Source organism: Aythya marila, assembly GCF_965140915.1.
Source record: "Aythya marila genome assembly, chromosome: 15".
NCBI classification, from domain to species: Eukaryota; Metazoa; Chordata; class Aves; order Anseriformes; family Anatidae; genus Aythya; species Aythya marila.
This window is the reverse complement of record NC_139056.1, coordinates 4,259,142-4,278,395: the sequence shown is the minus strand read 5'-3', so window position 1 is coordinate 4,278,395 and position 19,254 is coordinate 4,259,142. Positions and strand designations below refer to the sequence as shown.

Here is a 19,254-nt window from a genome sequence, read left to right as displayed (position 1 = left end):
CCAACAGATACCATCACACATTAGTAATAAAGTTCACTTAAAATAATACTAGTGCTTAAATATTTTATACGCAAAAACTGTATTAAAAGAGGCATGCTTGTACCATCATGAACTAATACATTAGAAAATCTCAGTGCATCGTCTATACAACCTTCATTTCATTCTTTTGGTGTACGCACTGATTTGCCTTTGACTAGCTGATTACAGATGAATTTTTCCAAAACAACTTTTCTTGTTTGAAGAATGGGAGGTCTTCAAAACTAAACACACTTCCTTTCCTAGATCCCTAAAATCCAATGCCAGTTAGATGAGGACTGGCATACAAGCATCGTGCTTCTTGGTCTCAATCCTGTTTCTACATTAGCGCTGACAAAATTTTCTCAGTGTATTCTCTAAAGGGGAAAAATATCTAGAAACTGTATTGATGAAAATTAGCTACAAACATTAAAGAGTTCTGAAATTATTGCACATTTCTTAGGGTGCTACAAGAGAGCAAACATATTAACTGTCTGCAGAGAAGATTGGGATAGTTGAAAACCTATTGCAATCTCAAGGTCTTAGATACCAAAAATGACCTAAACATCACTAAATTCTCTTTCCCAAAAGGGAAGTCCGCAGGGATGCTTTTGAGTCATCATTGTTTCTATGTATAGCATAATATCTACTTTATAAACTAAAACAGTTCTGTTCTTTTTGCTTCTGCAGAAATACATTGTTAAGCAACCGAGAGGAACCATGGAACAGCAACAAACAAACTAAACACCTACCAACACCTGTATTCCTTGCAGCTGGGACCTACATCTCTGCCCATGGTTTTTTCTTCTTGAAATGCTCCACAAACATCAAGCAACTTTCCCAAGTACTTGCTAAGTCTCTTGTTTGGTCCTTGAGCCCAATTAGCCTGCCACCCCACCTTTGCTTGAACTCTGCAGCACAGGTTCAGTGTTTGGCCTTGTTTCACCTTATTGGATTCCACATAGCCAGCTTCTTTTTTTCAGTTGTTTTGAGACAAGTATGTTAACTAAAGTGCAAAACATGTTTTCATGTTAAAATCATTAAGTTATGTTTGCTATATTAATGTTTAAAAAAAGTAACAAACTATTATAGAATCACAAGGTATACAAATGCAAGCACAGACAGCCTACATTGTGGAATTGCATATATAAATTAAAATTAGTATTAGAGCTTCTTCCAGATACCACTCTGTGCTCCAAGTGAATTTTAACCCCATCTCCCCAGCTACTAAAAAGCACCACTGCATATTACATAGCAGTGTTGTACTGATTACAACAAGACATAAATTACGTCAGCTTTGTGTTTTGTTGTTCATCAACCAAGTTCTTTGGTAGTGGCTGAGAGAAGAAAACAATGGCTTGAGGACAAAGCAAAGCATTGGTATAGCTGTTTCCTACCTATTGGGATGGATGAAATCTGAGAGTAGAGATCCAGCATGCGATTGCCATCTACATCTACTAGGTAGTTCCCTCGGCTCTCTTCATAATTGCAAAAAAAGTGTACAGCTTCTGCATTCTTAAAGAAAAAACAAACAATGAAAGCTTTAAGTAGCAGCAGTGTGGAGGAAGCAACAGCAAAATTTGATAAAAATATCTAGTGATAAAATGTAAAGACACATTATATCCATTCCATAGAATTAACTGTACAGCTATTTTTATAGAGACTGTTAAGAATCATCTGTTCTAATGAAAAAAAGGAGGCAGAAAAATGCACATTTCTAACATCTATCAGCTAAATAATATATAATGACTGAACAACTCGGAGTGAACAAAGTAATTCTGCCAATCCTCAATAACTAGGTAGTTTCAGATCTGAGAATATAACTTAGTCTTCTTTATCCCGTGAACCTCCACATGATGCTTGCAGTTATATAAAAATACAGGCTGACAGCCTTTTTTTGTTATGAAATCTTATTTTCAGTAGTTTGTGAAGGAAGTTAAGGGCAAGCACGCACTTTGAGGAACTGCTTGTCTTGGGAAGGCAATATGCACTTAGGTTGGCATACTTTTAAGACCAAATATACTTGTGTTCTCACTAGCTACTACATAACAACTCAAAAAGCACATAAACTGTTTAAGTAATTACAGATAAATCACTGATTCTAGCAAAACCATTCTGCTGTATTCAAAATAGACTAGATTTTATTCAAATGCACACATACACCACATCTAAGCATTCAAACCCAATCTCAGTCCTCCACCTTATTTTTTTGAATTGAATTAAACATACAAAACAGGATTTTAAAGCAAGTTCTGAAATCACCGGATGGATACCTGCCCAAACTCAGAAAATTTGACAAATTACCTGAATTCCATTCAGCTGTTTCATTAATTCCTGCAGATAAAATATAAAAATAAAAAATCAGCCCCAGGTATGTAATTACCAAACACTGAAGAAAAACATGTTTCTTTTACATGACCACAAAAATTGTGTGCAAAACTTGCCATCTTAGATGCTTCCCAGGCAACTGCACTTGCCACATGAATTTTCATAGCATATCTTGCACACATGACACTTAAATTGTTACAGTGGCATGTTGAGCTGCATGAGCTGCACACACTGTTCAATTATAAATCTTCAGAAAGGAAAAGCTGCCTGTCCTATACTGATCAACCAAACTGAGAAGAAAAGAGACAAATGGCATATGTACAAAACATATGCAGACGTGATGCTGGCACACTGGTTCTAGAAATACAGCTTTAAAAAATTATAAAATCAGTTTCTTAACATCAAGACTAGCTATGCCAATTGTATTTGTGTTCCATCCAAATTCCTGTGTTTTGCAGAGAGCTTGCAAAGGAGGCAATATGGAAATTACTGAAGAGCAATTATTTTGACACTGAAAGCATTTTAAGTGCTTTAGCTCTAAAGCTTGTTAGCTTTCCTGTGCTAACTGAACAGCTTCCGTATAAACACTGACTCTGTCAGAGTAAAATTGTCCAGCAAACTGAAACTTTTGATTCATTTCAAAACCAAAGCATTATTTTACATCATAAAGTCAACTAGGTTGCTCTTTTTCAGCAGGAGGACAAGTAGCCACGTCTCTGCACCAGGCAGATGAGAAGTTTCAGCAACTTGATGCTCTTTTGTTCTCAGTAACTTCGAATAGGAAGTTGGCAGTTGAAATTCAGGTGAAATTTAGATGTCTCTTTGAGAGAGGAGCAAGACAGGCTTCCCCCCTTCCTAGCTTTTCACTCTCAGCATCTTGATAAAAGTGGGCATAGACTGTTGTAAAATGATATTTATTCATATTGGATTTAAAGTTTGGAATTAAATTTGTTCTCTAGGAAGTTAAACACAGCTAAAGAAAAAATATACAAGCCATTATACTTTGAGAACTTACTCTAGATCGTGGTCCAGGAACTTCTGTCTTCATTAGAGGTCCATCATAATCAAAATCCACATCAATTTTAGCTGCAGCTTGACTGATGTATCTGTGTCCTGTAGGAAATAATGAAAACCTGAGTACAGACCATATTTTTTGTGTTCTCCTTCAGAATAAATATCCATACCTTATCTGACTGAGAACACTTGACAGATGAGACCAATTACGTTGTGCTGTCTGAAGTGAACCAAATACCTCATCTTTGACAAGTGTGAAATAAAACTAATACCAGTGAGGTAGCTTTAAAAAAAAAAGAAGTGAAACGACAACACAAGCCTAGAAAAACAGGCAAATCCTACTGTAAAAGACACGAGGACTAAGAGCACATCTGTTTCCATCTCCACTGGTAAGTCTGCTGATACACCTTGAGCAAGCCTTTGCTGGGAATGCCCCATTCCTACGCAGCGAAGGCTCACCACCAGTAACAACCAAAAAGCTTCATTGAGTCCACTGGTAAACAGCACTGCAATGTTCTGCAATAGCTCCAAGAACACTGCTTGGAAAATATTAGTGCCTCAGAAAGGAAAATAGGTATGTTTAAAATAAACTGAAAATCTCATGTGAATCCAGCATCTTGCACTGCAGCTCTGAAACCCGGGTCAAAAATAGCAACACAACTTTTGCTCTGTCCTATGCCTTGGTTGCTGTTCTTTATCCATGTATGTAATGGGGATATCACAATAAACTTTATATCCATAACAAAGCTAAAAGGCAAAACCTCTTGAACTTCATCAGTAACATGCTCGGTTCCCATTTCTGAAGCAACTGTACCACAATGCAGTGTTTGGGCATAGCTCGTAAGAGAGAAAGCAGCTTTACAAGTCATCTTTACCAACACTTCAGGATACAGCCTTTCGAATAACGCAGAAATGTTACACGATATCGGTGGGGTTCAGCCAGCAGAGCTGGAAAAGCAGCTCTCTCAACCTTGTCATCTGAAATCTACATGTACAAAGCTCTAACCCCTGACCCCGGCAAGTGTCAGTGCCCAGCCACAAAGTCATGGCAGCACCTTTCGGTTCTCCAGGCTTGTTCTCTCCACCCAAATTGGGGTGTGTGAGAAGGCCAGAAAGGAGCAGTCTACATCGATTAGAAACAGATAGGGCACAAATAGCCTGTTAGCTCAGAGGAGTGCTGGATGTACAAAATAAAGAGACAGGCCTATATCCCAGTACCTGGTTAGCAGTGCTAGCATGTGCACACAGCAGTCCCCACAAACCAGCACCAACCCAGTGCTGGAGGCCGGAGTGACAGTGAGACCCTGCTGAGTGCATCTGGTCCCTCCCAGCCCTGGGCTCCCTACACGCCTGAGCGGCAGAAAGAAGGGAAGTGAAGGACGTGCTTTGGACAAGCAGAGCAGAACAGAACAGAACAGAACATGCTTTGCTTACTGCCATGCAAAAGGGAAGCTGGGGACACGGCCTACCCACGCCACCAGGCTGATGTGATGGGGAAGTGTCAGGAAGCACCATTTCAGTAATGCTAAGCATCCATTTGGAGTATGTGTATGTTCCATTCAGGGGTTTAGGGGATAATTGCACGTTTGCAACAGAGGAAGTACAGACTTGATGGCTTTACTGAGGCGCCCAGCAAGAGACTATGAGCTAGCTCTGCACACTGTGACTAAGTGCTGGACTGAACTAACCGTCTGACAGTCCTGTGACTTTTATCATCAAGCACCTGCAAGGCCTCGCACAGCACGGTATCAATGACAAATTGGTCTTAATAAACTCAACTTAGGGGCATCGCTCCTGCAGCAGATTAACACTTGAAAGATAAGCGCATCACCTGTTTTGGGCTGCGATGGGCATTTTAAGATGGTGCAATTTGCAAAACCTCACGTGAAGATCCTCAGCTCCCTTTCTCTCAGAGGAAGGCCGAGTTGCAGGTCAGAGGGGTGGCGGGTGGCTGAAGTAAGGTGACAGAAGCACCTCTGGCAGCGCAGTGCTGGTACAACACACCCCATGTCACCATCACCCCTGAAAGGCAGGCACCAGGTGAGGCAGGCCGTGTCCATGCAAGCAAAGGGCAGTGGGACATCCACAACCGCCCCTCACAGCCACAACTTCATTTAAGAAAATCACCAGAAGCGTTCTTGTTTTCAAATGACGGTTGTCAAATAAGTATTTATCAAAGAAAGAGAGGCTATACTTTGAGAGTGCTCAGCACTGCTTTGAACATCGCTGTTTGGCCAAGGTTTGTAATTGTGATTAGAGACGTTGTCTTTGGATTTGGTAAGTCCAGGCTGAGATGGGCACAAGAGGCAGTGGGCACAAACCAGAGCACAGGAGGCTCCCTCTGAGCACCAGGAGGCACTTCTGTGCTCTGTGGGTGCTGGAGCCCTGGCCCAGGTTGCCCACAGAGGCTGTGGAGTCTCCTCCTTGGAGTTCTCCCAAAGCTGCCTGGACACGGGCCTGGGCCCCCTGCTCGGGGTGGCCCTGCTGGGGCAGGGGGAGCAGATGAGCCCAGGGGGCTACGATAGAGAGATGTGCCAAGCAAGGCTGATTTTGAGAAAGTTTATCTGCAAAATCACAGCCCGTTGGAAGGATCTCTAGCTGAGCACTTAAACTCACTGCTCATTTTGGGAAAACTTGGTCTGCAAAGAGAAATCTTCTCCCCAGCTTTAATTCCAAGTGTTATATCTGAGATGCGTCACTGCCTCTCCGCGAAGCTATTAATAGGTTTTGTTACAGCAACACACCACTTCATTTTTGTGTCATTCTGTTTAGCATTCATGTAAATTGCAGACTGCATGGCAACTGTTCCACCAGAAAAAAAGCTACTGCAGATAAAAGATCAGCAGAAGCTACATAATACAGAGCCGATTAAGCTGCGGATCCAGTAGGCAGCTTACGAAGTCTACAAGGGGAAGAAAGAGACCCCACCAACCCCTCCATGCCCCCAGCTCCTTCCCGGATGGGAGATCACAGCAAGCCAGCAGGAACATTTCAATTTTTTCTGCATCACCCAAGCCCCAGTGCTCTTCATCTCCATCCCTCCCCTCAACAAGCTCAGCTCTCTCCCTCCTATGGAAGAATTTACTGTCCCCCTGCATGTCACAGGGCACTGCAATATCCCCCTCCTTTCCTTTTAACCTTCTTTTCTGCAGAGTGGGGCTGGGCCCACAACTTTTCTGGGCATCCCTGTGTCGTATGGTGCAGACGGAGGGCAGGAGATTCACTTCCCTGCCCTCTGTTCTCTTCTCTCCCTTACCAGGCTCCGTGTGCTGCTGTGTGGTACAGGGGAGAGCACCAAGAGAGGCACAGAAAACCCAGGGCGTTTTGGAAGTCAGCAGTAGCATAAAAGATATGGAAAAAAAAACTGGATCTGATGCATTTAGAAATATAAGCATGAAAAAAAAAATTGGACTATTTCAGGTCTTTAAATGTAATTATTTTATGGTAGGTTAATCTGCTTCAATAAATAACAGAAAAACAGCATTTAGTTTGTAAACCTTATAAAGTAATAAATAAATAAAAATCTAATGAGCTTTCAAGAAGTACCACCAATAACCCTTCTGTTGGTGTTCTGTGCAGGTATTTTCTGCTCCAAGTACTCTGAAATACCTGCACAACAAAGATTTACTAAGGTTTATAATGTTGCCCAGTAACATGCCAAATAGAACAGGGGTGAGAGGGAAATAGCTTTACAGTAAGACACAAATGTTTTATTGTACTCTGGTATTACTTTGCTGGTATTTTTTGTTAAAGGTGTGGAAGCACGTTCACTTATCTCGCACTTGATGCTTTTGAACTATGGTTGCAGGGTGTGTACAAAGCAAAAGGAACACACGCCTTGAACCCTCTTTCTAACTAGTCATAGCCCAAGCTGCCATTTCCCATAACAGATGCAGGGAACTTCATTTTAGCTTTTACATTTTGTCAGGTTTAAAGCTTTACCACTATTTTTGAAAGTTTGACTTAAACATACTTGTAAAATGAGTTTTCCTCCAGATGTAAGGGAAAAAGTGAACTTCTTTTAGTTGTTTTAATAAGCCAAAGTCTTTATTGTTATTTCATTATTACGAATTCTGTGGCCCCAAACTGTTTTCTGAGTCATTTAAAAGAAAAGACTTGCTTATATTATAGTCATGCTCCACTGCAGGTCAGTTCATTCCTCTGCTGAAAAGGAGCTAATAGGAACATGTAATTCAGTGTGTTTCTGCTGGAGAGCTCTAGACCCTGTTCTCTGCAGTGACAGCCTCAGCAGGGAGTTTTGAAAAGCCAAAACACGCAGCACGTATGAGCCTTACTGGGAGGAACCTTTTTGACTTGTTCTGCAAACAGCAAATGTTGTGTTCTTCTCCAGAACTTTCTCCAACAAGAACTTTTCTCCAACTTCCTCTCTCCTGAAAACATATGGCAAGTACACTTTTGACAAGTTTGACAAAGCTGCGCATCCAAGACAGGTGAACTAGGACCCACATGCACTTTCCTCTTCTTCCACCATCGCCAACGTTCCTCCCAGTTGGAGCATCAGCTGCCCATCTCTGGAAATCAGGCCACATTCCCTGGGCACTAACACCTATCTCAGCGTAACAAAGCGAGTGGGCATTAGGAAACCCTTCCAAGACTCACAGCCTGTAAACAAGTCTATCAGTAACGTGCACGTGCAATCTTCCTGTTAGGGGAAACATTTAGCACACTGTATTTCTGTGATTTTTAAATAAAGACTACTTTGGGGAGAGGGCAACCAGCCTCCCAGAAATGCTCAGTAGAGCAGCAAAGACCACAGAAGCTAGTAGCATCATCTTTTTGCTGCTCTTTATGCAACAGCCTCGTCTACACTGATATTTGAACTAGATATGTGCTAAAGGCACACATGAGCGATTAAAAATGAGCAGAGCTTTGCTGTGTGGTGCTGCATCAATTCACACTGGCACAGCTTGTACCTGTCAACAGACGGGTTTTATACACAGCAAAGGTTGCTCAAGTGAAACTAAAGCATGCCAGTCTTCCCGAAGAAGAGTTGCTTTAAAGATCATTTTTATTATATTAGTGGCGTTGGTCAATTTATGAGACAGATTACTTTGTTTTAAACAGCTTTCAGGAGCAGCTTAGCCAAACCTCAGTTACTTTCAGGATGTCAGTGAACCAGAGTCACCTAAAAAAGGAGCAACACAAGTGATCTTTCAGCTGATTCACTGATACAAATTTGATTTATACATTTGCTTTCAAGAGCCCACGGTGTGTATCATTTTATGAACACCGGTATAAGGACAGCTTTACCAATTTACTGGTCCTTGTGCTTCTCAAAGGGTCATTCCACCTCCTAGCTCAGGCTAATGCTATGGTTTGAATCTGAAGGAACAGCCTGCCATGAAGAAAATGAAAATGGCTTGTGTTACCTCATCCTGCCAACACATTGGGAAGGAAGGGATTGCTGTGAACAGGCTCTCTAGGCCTACCTGCACCCAGAAGTACTGCTCACTAACAGCATGTTAACTGGTGGGCCTGGACCCAATCCTACACCTGAAATAGGATTTTTCATTTGAAGGAAAAAAAAAGTTGTGATCACACGTATGGCAGATGGCCCAATCTGCCACAATAAGCAGCAATTGTGTGCATAACCAACACACAGCATGTTTCATGGGCACAGAGAGACACACATCATATCTGAGTGCATGACCAACACCATGGTGCACAAGCACATCTATCGTTATAACAAAAGCAGAACTATGTAAGGTAGCGTTCCTGGGAAACCAGGTGTCCTGATGTAACACAACTCAGCTTAGCAGGTAGAGAAGACTGAAGTGCACAAGTAATTGCAGAATAAACTCCAAAAACTGCACAAGTCAGTAATGCCCTGTCCAACGAATGGAGCTCAAGTACTCTGCGAGCCTTGCAAGTAAATCAGTAGATCAAGTAAATCAGACCACTCACTGCAATGCATCCCTAGTTAACTGTACCATGTCTGCTCAGCTGGAATTTCTCTCTCTCAAAGGCACTGAATGTATGTTACAGCTTGGATCGAATTACTCCTGTTTGACTTTTTAATGTCAAGTTACTCTGCAACAGAAACTCTGCAAATGAAGCTACTCCATTTTGGGACTGATGAATTCAGGTCTTGGTTTTGAATGCTCCACTTTGCATCTCCAGAATATATAAGTGACAGATTCTTACCAGGTCCAAGCATATTTATTTATTTATTTATTTATTTATTTATTTTTTCCTAGATGTATCAATATTTATGCTCTTGAGCCAATGGACCAACTCAACCTACTGACTTTCTGTTGAGGTCTGTGATCAAACAGCAATGGAAGAAGAGTTTCTCATGGTATATTAACTTAGCATAAGAACAGGACCAAATACTATGACTCTTCCTAAAAAAGCATTATGAAGGCTTTTAAATTACATGTAGCTAATAAGACTGAACAGAGTATCTCTTAACATCAAATCAAAAGTCAGAAAACAAATGATGCATGATTAATGAACCTAATTACCAGAGACCACATCAGCTAAATGACTTGCAGAGAACTTTTGACCCCTCTCATTTGAAGATGGTGGGTACAACAAATTAAATTCTACTTTTCTTGCTTCTGGCAGACTCTTCAAAGCTCTATACAACATATAGCATCCTTCTAAACACTTGAGTGTTTAACATCAGCAAATTCTCATTCTTCCTTTTCATGTAACAGGATGTCATCATTTGCCAGCAGACAGAAAAGCTCGTATTTCAACTCCTGTTTTCTAAGCTATCTTCATCACTCACCAGGTGTCTCACTCAGCAATTTTTAATAAAGAACCACATTGCTATAGCAACATAATTAATATAATTACACCCTTCTAACATTTGGTGATGTTAGCAGTCACAAAGAGCGCTACTGTTAGCAGGTCTCTGGTGTAAGCAGTGATCTCTGACAGGTAGGTTTACCAGAGGCCTAGGAAGTACTTAGACCTCTGATACGCTTGACCAAACCACTCTCTATAAATACAGTTCCTGAACGTACAACAACTGGATATTACCTGAGAGAAACTCCAGAGGAGGCACTGTAATTTTATCAGTGTAATTAAGAGGAAGAACTATCCTAAGGCAAAAAAGAAAAGATAGAAAAAATAAATGCTGACACATTTCTCAAATTCAAACGTTTTGCTGTGAAAGAGTGTAGAATGAAAGATCCCCAGTCCCAAAGGAGGCACGTTACATGTGCCATACACTGCTGCCCTGTACAAGTGCAGAAAGGCAATTTCCCATGCGTGTCTGTAACTTCTACTCCATGGTGTCTCCCAAACCTCCTTCCAGATTGAATTTTTGGAGCATGGAGGCCCTGACAGCCTAATGTAGGAGGACTGTGATTTCCCCCAAATACTATTTTAGGTGTTGCAAGTATAATCTGTTACTAACAGCTCTTGAAATGCAATGGCAAAAGCCCAGGCTAACTAGAGGTGTTTGGAAAGCGAACATTGCTGTTGCATAATATTATGAAAACTGAGACTGCTATTTACAGAGTGCTTATGCTGTAAAATCAGAAGCTGCTCCACATGAGACTGACTGGGTTTCAGGACTCCCACATACACACTGGAGATTTTATGGGAAAAGGATTCTCCAAAGACCAAGACAAAATCTGAAAACAAAGAGGGTGAACAGGAGTGGAGGCTCCCAAAAGAAAGCGCAAGAACAACTCCCTCCCCCCAAATGCACCATAATCCCAAATCAACTCTTCAGCACTAATGGGAACACCAAGCTGCTAGTTTTCCTGCAGAACTTGTGATGTGAATCAGCCACAACATTGTGCCTCATTTGCAGCCCGGCAGACCACAGTAAGTGAAAGTTCATCAGGACCCCTCTAGAGATTAACAGCCACAAGGGAAAACAGCCAGCATTACCATGGCTGCCCCGTGTGGGACAGAAGGAATGGGAAATTAGATGGGGACGTCATGGGCCTTGTCCTCCTTCGCCTTAAGGAGCTGAGAACTGCTGCCCAAACTTGGCCTTGCAGCACAGCCTCCTGGCCAGTAGTTGTCCAGCCACCATTTTTTAACCTGAGCATTGCCATGTATCTCAGCTTTCGGCAGAACATCTGATCAGGCTGGGAAGAAAAGGTTCCTCAGGCTAGCAGGAGAGGTTGCACCCCAGGTCATCAGCAGCTGGTTCTCAGGGCAGCAGCTGAAGGTGACCTCAAGTTTGTGCCCTCTATCACCCAGAGAAGGGATATGATCTTTGCTTCTCCCACATATCCCTCAAACATATCCAGTTTATTCTCTCTACTGAAAGAGAGAAATATTATCTGGATGTTAATAAGGTTTGCGTTAGGCAGAGCAAGACCTCAGACCACTTCACTTCTTGTCCTGATTTTCTAGGGAAACTTCTAATGTATAAACAGAATTAAAAAAAAGCAGTAAGTCATAGCAAGGATTAATACTGGAGACAAAAGGATTAGAGTAAACCGTTCTCGTGGTCTTCCAACCTCAGATAACTGTGATGGGGACAAGTCAAGAATGAACATGAACATCTCTCAGTCTTCACTGCAGCATGCCGGTGAGATAAGGTGGTATTATTCTCTGACGAGAGTGAGGAAATAGGCTGAGATATGTGAGGTATGGCCTCAACTAGAGTTAGTTCACCTAGGGCACTGCAATAAAAGTGCTGAGAAACTGGAAGAGAACAACTGGATCTATGAATTAAGATTGAAATATTATTTAAATCATTTGAGACAGAAGTACAAGGTTTTGGGAGAGGTAATAGGTTTCAAATATGTAGAAGGCTGCTGCTAAGAAATAATAAACATTCCAGCTTCCAGGTCCACTGAGGATAGGACAAATAGTAAGGACTTGACTTTTCCTGTTTTTGAAACTTAGGTTAAACATTAGGAAAAAAGCTCTAAAGATAAGGGCAATTCAGCAACAGAGCAGATTGCCTGGGGAGGCTGCAGAAGCCGCACCGCTGGGGGCTTTTAAGAGCAGGTCAGCATCCTGGAGGAGCATGTGCGAGCACTAATGGGAACTGATGCCTCCTTAAGGCAGAAGACTGGCCTTTTGGCATGCTTTCCAGTTCAAGAATCAAAGAAGAATTCAACCCCTCAGGGTAATCAGCAGGAAACTGAACCGAGATCTCTAGAGTCCTCATAACTGTGCTGCTGCTCTACCATCTAACAGCAAACTATGATTTGGCCCACCTCTGAAGCACAGAAATGGAATAGTTTTCCCATCAGACACAGCCGATCAAACCAGAGGTAGCACGAAGTGAGGCTAGTGCGTGATTCTGACTGTCAGCCCTAATTAACCTGCAGCATGGAGACTGCTGATGGCAACGCAGCTGTGACTGCAACGCTCAGCTGATGATGTACACTGAGAAACACCAGTATTTCTTCAGCATCAACTGCCTCTCCTGGGCTTGTCTCGATGTTACTGTACTGAGAGCACTATGCAGGACTATTTGTTAAAAAAATATATATATATTATGCTAGCTACTCTGTCTACCGATGTTCTGCCACCTCTCAAATTCTATTAAACCGTACCTTAGATAGCAAACTATCAAGTACAAGAAATACATACAGACAACAAATTGATACCTGATTACAGCTTATTATTATTTTTCAGGAAAGCATAAGGACTCCAAATTATTACAGGCTTTACATGTATGGGGAAGATTTAACTTGTATGTTACATCGATACATTTCACTTAGCTTTTGCATTTTAATCAGCTTAAACAATTTTCAGTTTTCGTTTTGTAGTTATCTGGCCATGGACTAGCACTGTGTTAGGAATTAGAACACCACAAGCAATGGTCAAGTTAAGAAGATTCTCCTCCCAGATGCTTAACTCTTATCCCACATTCGTTAAAAGATTTGAGGACTTGAAATCTATCTCGATTAGAATTAAACACCATCTCCCACATACAACCAGAGAAAAAATTCCTAGAAATATTTTGATTAATATTGAGTTTAGTTTCCTTTGTTCCCATGTGTTTTACAACAGTGAATGTGGGTACAATTCTCTGCCACAGTGAATGCAAACTTGCCAACATCCTTCCCTTTTCACATGCCCCTTTTTTGTCAGAAACCAGCATAGTTCATGCTCAGGGCCAGCACAACGCTACCACCCACATTTGCTTTAAAAATCAGAAATAATCAAGGAGGAAGACTCTCTTTCTGTAAATAAATTTATAATAGATTCAAGCTGCGCGAATTATTGCACTCAATGCAGACACGCAACTGAAACATCACAGCCCACAGAAAGACTTCTACCAAGAGGCAAGCTATTCTCTCCACCTCCCCTTTGCAAACCCTGCCATTTCAGTATCTCACTGAAAAAAACAGCAGACCAAATGGCACTGCAGGAATTTTGTGGGAGTAACGTATGAGGAGTCTTTCTCAGTCTGTACAGCTCGGAGTTTGCATGCTCAAAAACATGTCGGAGGAGAGCACCCTGAGGCAGAAATTGGACATCCCCCTCTGCATCTCCCTAAAAACAAGCAGAGACCAGCAGTGCTGCAGCCTCGGCTGGTACTCAGCAGGAAAATGACCCGAAGCTCACATTTTTTCTACAGCTGTCAGTCTCCTGCCTATTGTGTCATCCAGGAACGTAGCAGGCTAAAAAACTACCAGAAGACATTTCCTTCTGGTAGGGGCTTCTGCTTTTGCTCCATGTTTCATCTCTGGAGACATGCACCCAAAGCAGCATGCCAGCTACGCAACCTGCCAACAAGGCCCTCCATCCTTTGCTATAAGCCTGCTTTTAGCAGCCTTTCCACTTACACGTTTCCGAAAAGGATGGCCTGATGGGGCCCAGAGTTGCATTTCTTTTGTACTGCTGCCCTTCATTGCAATGGTGAGAACAGAAGAGCTAGCCCACCTGCACTTCAGGGACCTCAGGTGCACTGCACAGCTGTAGTGATTTGTCTTCCTGGGCAGGGAGCATCAGGAAGTGTGCAAGATGCTGGGAGAGACAGGGAGTGTTAAGTGATAGCAAGACAACAGATGAGCTCAGAGGACTGGCAGCTGCTGAGGGCCTACTTGCTGCAAGCACTTTCCATTGGCCACTATCGACCAAACGATCACCGCACTTGCACAGCTCGGGTAATCAGTGCATCACTCCCATACATAAAGGGCATCCAGTCCTGAAACACTGACCTAATACTTTTCCAATAGCTACAAGACCAAACGTTCTGTTCTTTAGCCAAAGGTCAGTTGCTCCGCAAAGTTTATTGTTTAAAAGGAAATCATTTTTTTTTTTTTAATTTCTAAGCAAATGGAGGGGTTCTGTGTTTGCACGGCAGTGGCACAAGGAGCACATTGGCTCAGCAGAAGGCCTAGAAGAAAAGAAACATTAATATTTACTTGGTCACAGAAAAAGCCATTGAGCCATACTGTATTCAGTGTAACAGCACATAAAGTGGACGCTAGATCTTAAGTTCAACACTTTGTCCAAAAAGACCAAAAGAAATTTGCACTTTTAAAGCATAAGACTGAAGTTTGCGCATGTATTTCATGAGACTGGAGGCTCAATGTACATGTGCTAACCTAGGAGCTGGGGTCTAGCAAGAGCTTGTCATCATACACTTAGGAGAAAACAGCCTGAAGCTGTGGGTTAGGCCTTTATTTTACATTAGAGCTAAGTGCAGGCAGAAAAATACCCCCAGCAAAGGCCACCTCTTGGTGTCAGTCACACAAAACCTCCCCACAAAGAAGACAGGCAGGGGCACGCTATGATGGCAAAAGGTGATTTTGATGGATGACTTTTTCACCTCTGCACCACGTAGCATGAGAAAGTAGCCCTGTTAGAGCAGAGTTCCAAGGGCTGATGAGCTTTGTTTCGTTTAATAATTTGCACTGTAAACGTGCTGAGTCCTTCAATTTGCCAAATTAAAAAACAAACAACAACCAACAAAACAAAAAAAAAATCACATAAAAAACCCCACAGCATCCCTGTGTGCCACTTCTGTACTACAACTGCATCACTATCCGAGATGCAGAACGCAGTATCGTTCAAGTTTTGAAAGATGCAGCACTAGATAAACGCCAGCAACTTTCAAACTGGAATCTTCTTCACTAGCATAACATGAATGCTACCAAATACAAACCAAATAGTACAAAAGCCACTTACCAAATACAAGCAGCCTGGAGTTCTGCTGCAGACAACAGCTCAGCTGTCGACTAAGCAACATTGACGCCATTTTATGTTTTCTTTACTCAAAAAGACTCTATCTTGAGGCTGATGTTCTGGAAGAAAAAAAAAAAAAAAGAAAAACATTTATTCATGTCCCTGTGGATGCAGCTACTGTGCCATTCATTTCAATTTCTCCTTTCGGTATCAGGACTGAGACCTGAGTCTGACACTAGGTCCTGTTAAGGCAAATGACTACCAGAGTAAATTTGTAACTCCCAGCTTCAGTGGGGCCAAGAGATAAAAGATCATCATTTAGCTTCCCTTCTTCGCTTGCTCATCGACTTTCTGCATGCATGTTAGACTAAGTTAATCATTTAATTTTTTTTTTTCTTGTCAGTCTCTCAGGACAATGTGTTACTTAGACTGAACCTATGTTCATGATAAAAACTTCATCTAAACCAAAAAGATAGCATGAGAAACATTAGAAAATAAAAGAAAAACAATTATTTGAAAACACAGTTTCTACCAAGCAATCTCATCTCTCCAAAGACAGCCTGTGAGAGCCGGGGTTGTTCAGTCTGGTGAAGGCAAGGCATGGACCTGACGGAGGGCGCAAAGAGAGTCAGGCTCCTCCCAGTGCTGTCCAGTGAGAGGGCAAGGCAATGGGTGAAAAATGAAATACAGTCAGTTCCACCTAAACCATAGAAGAGGTTGTGGAGTCTCCCTGCTTGGTAGTATTCAAAACTCAGCTGGACACTGCCCTTGGCCATCTGCTTTGGGTGGCCCTGCGTGAGCAGGCCTCAGAGCAGCAGGCCTCCAGAGCTCCCTTTCAGCCTCAGCCAGTTGGCGACTGCCTCAGCCAGCTGTATCAGAATGACTTTGTCAAGTCCAGTAGCACGGATGCTAATATGACTCCTTTTTCATTCTGGATTACCTGCACAGAAAGCCTGTCTGGAAGGCACAAGTAGATAGAAGAGGTTATTAAATTATTATCTATGATACAGGTTCAATTCAAACCTTACGCTTCAAAATCTGGCGTGTTCTACCTAGGACTTCATAGGCCCTGCTTGCCTGTGCAGAGACCGTGCTGACATTTTCCTCCTCAGTGGGTGCCCCTGTGCCCCCAGTAGGGGCAGGCCATCTGCTGGCAATGGATCCAGGCTTGCGGTCCAAAGGGGACTGCGGCCACCACCCATACACCTCCCGGGAAGAGCTCCATGGAAAGGCGCTGCTCCTCCCGCAGAGCGAGACCACAGCTCCCTGCCAGCATCCTTCTTGTGCCCTTGGTACAGCACGCAAACACTCCTTGGGCACTGGATGCAGGGAACACACCAAGCTGCCATGGCAGGAAGCATCTCTTATCCCACAGTAATGTATCAGAAGTTTTATTTCTGTATCATCTTTAGTCAACACACCATTTGCTTTCCTTCACACTTCAGATTTTTCAGAATTGGCAAAATAAAGCAAAAAAAGACATCCTCACCTGCAGAGATCTATTAATTCACAGACAACATTAATACTTTGGTACAAGGAAAATTCCCTGTGCCTTCCCAGACCACTGACGCAGCACTTGGTTTCTTGCAGTTTGCTCTGAGTTCAATTTAAAAACTGATGTATTTTGTAATCTGCCAAGGTGAGCAAACACTTGCACAACGTTTGTGCGCAGTCTACAAAAAGCTTGCTCAGCTTTGTGAGGTTTGGAACGTAGAAGGAACTAGACTTATGAAAATCCCAATACCATGCATTTCTTATCTCACAGTCATTCTCCGGCAAAAAACAAAGGTGAGTCTGAGTCAGTGAAATCACCACAGTGGAAAAAAAGCTGCTAAAGGGCCAATCAGCCCAGCACCTCTCACAATGATTAACTACCTTGACGTCCTCTGCTCAGAGCTACTCACCTCCTCCGTACTCCTGCAACCTTCAATTTCCTCCTTAACTTTGCTCTGCAAGATTTAGAAGTCTCCAGGAGCCTGTTAAAAGCTAACTTGAGCACAGCTTTGCAGGAGCCAACAACTGGAGCAGTGCAAACGTTCCTATGAGAAAGCTAAAACGTAACCCACCGTGACTCACTTTGGTGTTCTGCTTCCCTTTAGAGTCATCTCCTGTGGGTGTTTTGCTACAAATTGACTAGTCTACCTCGTCCTTGCTGAGACGTCTCTTCACATCCAAATCAAACCTACCTTCCAGTCACACCACACCATCCTATCTGTCAGTGACCAGGTCTCCTTCAGTGACACCCCCTTTCCCTTTCCTAGGCGAGTCATCTCCTACGTGTTTGCTCCTAGAACGCTACTTTACCTTTCACTTCTATTTACAGTTTATCTAAAGTCCTTTAACGTTTGAAATACAATATTCATAAAAGGCTCAAAATTACATTTTGAAAAGGTATTGGCTTTCTGAAAAAGTCATAGAAAATATTATTGCAAGAGGTTTAAAAATAAAGCAGCTTACCCCTAATTTTCCTTGGCAGCTGTTATATAAAAAGTTTTACCATTTTCCAGTCCAGAGTCAGAATAAATCATGTACTATCACATTTGAGCATAACTAAATTCAACTTCTTTTCCATCTCCGTTAAGTGCACAAATTCTCACTGTAGATTAGCTGATATGACTGGGACATTTGTCTAAGCACGTGTTATTTGGTTGCCATAATAACCAATTGAATTTTGCCTTCGTAATCCATCTCTTGATCAATTCCCACTGGCCTTGCTTGTTCTAGCGCTGCAAGCAGCAGGGGCAGAATTTGGAAGCCAGCAGAAATCAGTGCTCGTGCACGTGCCAAAGCTGCAGCAAAGTGATGCTCCATCAGCACTGCTGCTCCGCAGCAGCTGCTTACAGCTTCAGATGTGTTAAAATCTAGGCAAAATACGCCTGCCAATTTCAGATATCAGATTGGAAATGGGATGTGACGAACAATTTTTTTGATTAGCTTTACAATTAAATGCTAGCTAGCTATCTTAGATTTCAAAGCGAGACTTTTCCAGAAAAAAGATTCACAACAGTCATCTTTAAATATTTTTCCTCTAATGGCAACTGACTGAGCTGGAGGTTAGAGCTCACTATACACAGCAGCTATTCTGAAATGAACGGTAAATATATCAATTTTGCAGATATTCTGGGTGTTACATATAAACTGTGTTTGCCAATGCATGCGTAAGTCACAAAGTCGCATTCTTTTAGTAAGAAAATATATTTTCAAAGAAGCAGCTCCATTAAGTCTACAGAGCACATGAAATGGGGATACATGGATTTTTTTATGCATACAATGTAAAATCGGATGTATTGTTTTTAAAACAGCATCTGCTAAAATTATGTACTAAGTGATTATTTCTGACAGGCAAAATTAGTTACCAGGAATGACAAACAGTCATTCAGCAGTAGTAACAGCAGCTTATTGCAAGCATATAAAAGACAAATTGTTTCTGTGAACTCAAGATGTGGGGAGAACCCCTGGAAAAAATAAAACAAGTTAGGGAGGGACCCCAACATTTAAGGCACTTGATCCAGACGCTTTTTACAAGAGCCAAAAACCACAAACGAGGACTTTGTATGACCCGTTCTCTCTTGCTAGCAGAGAAGCTAATGCAGCATGACATCTGCGTTTCAGACTGCAGCTTGCAAAACCTGCCCCGAAAGCATCCTCGGGATAGATTCAAAGGTAAGAGGGTAAACAGAAACATTGTAAGATGTGTAAGTCAGCACTGCAGATTTTTATCTCTTTCTTCTAGTTCATGTCAAAGATATGGAAACCCATTTTAAATTCATGGGAGCATCTATCTCTCAGCTGTTCCAAACCCATTTACCAGGA

The 19,254-nt window shown here is 42.1% G+C and overlaps 1 protein-coding gene across 4 annotated transcripts in view; it reads right to left on the bottom strand.

Annotated features, from left to right (window-relative positions):
* ABAT (4-aminobutyrate aminotransferase) overlaps positions 1–19,254 on the bottom strand; it is a 56,502-nt gene that overhangs the window by 20,595 nt on the left and 16,653 nt on the right. For all 4 annotated transcript variants that reach the window (XM_082772098.1, XM_082772097.1, XM_082772099.1 and 1 more), the window contains exons 2-5: positions 15,445–15,560; positions 3,359–3,456; positions 2,320–2,349; positions 1,413–1,530 (exon numbers count right to left, since the gene is read on the bottom strand). In XM_082772098.1, the coding sequence (XP_082628224.1) occupies positions 1,413–1,530; positions 2,320–2,349; positions 3,359–3,456; positions 15,445–15,514 (316 nt within the window). In that variant the 5' untranslated portion in view covers positions 15,515–15,560. The remainder of the gene's footprint in view (positions 1–1,412; positions 1,531–2,319; positions 2,350–3,358; positions 3,457–15,444; positions 15,561–19,254) is intronic.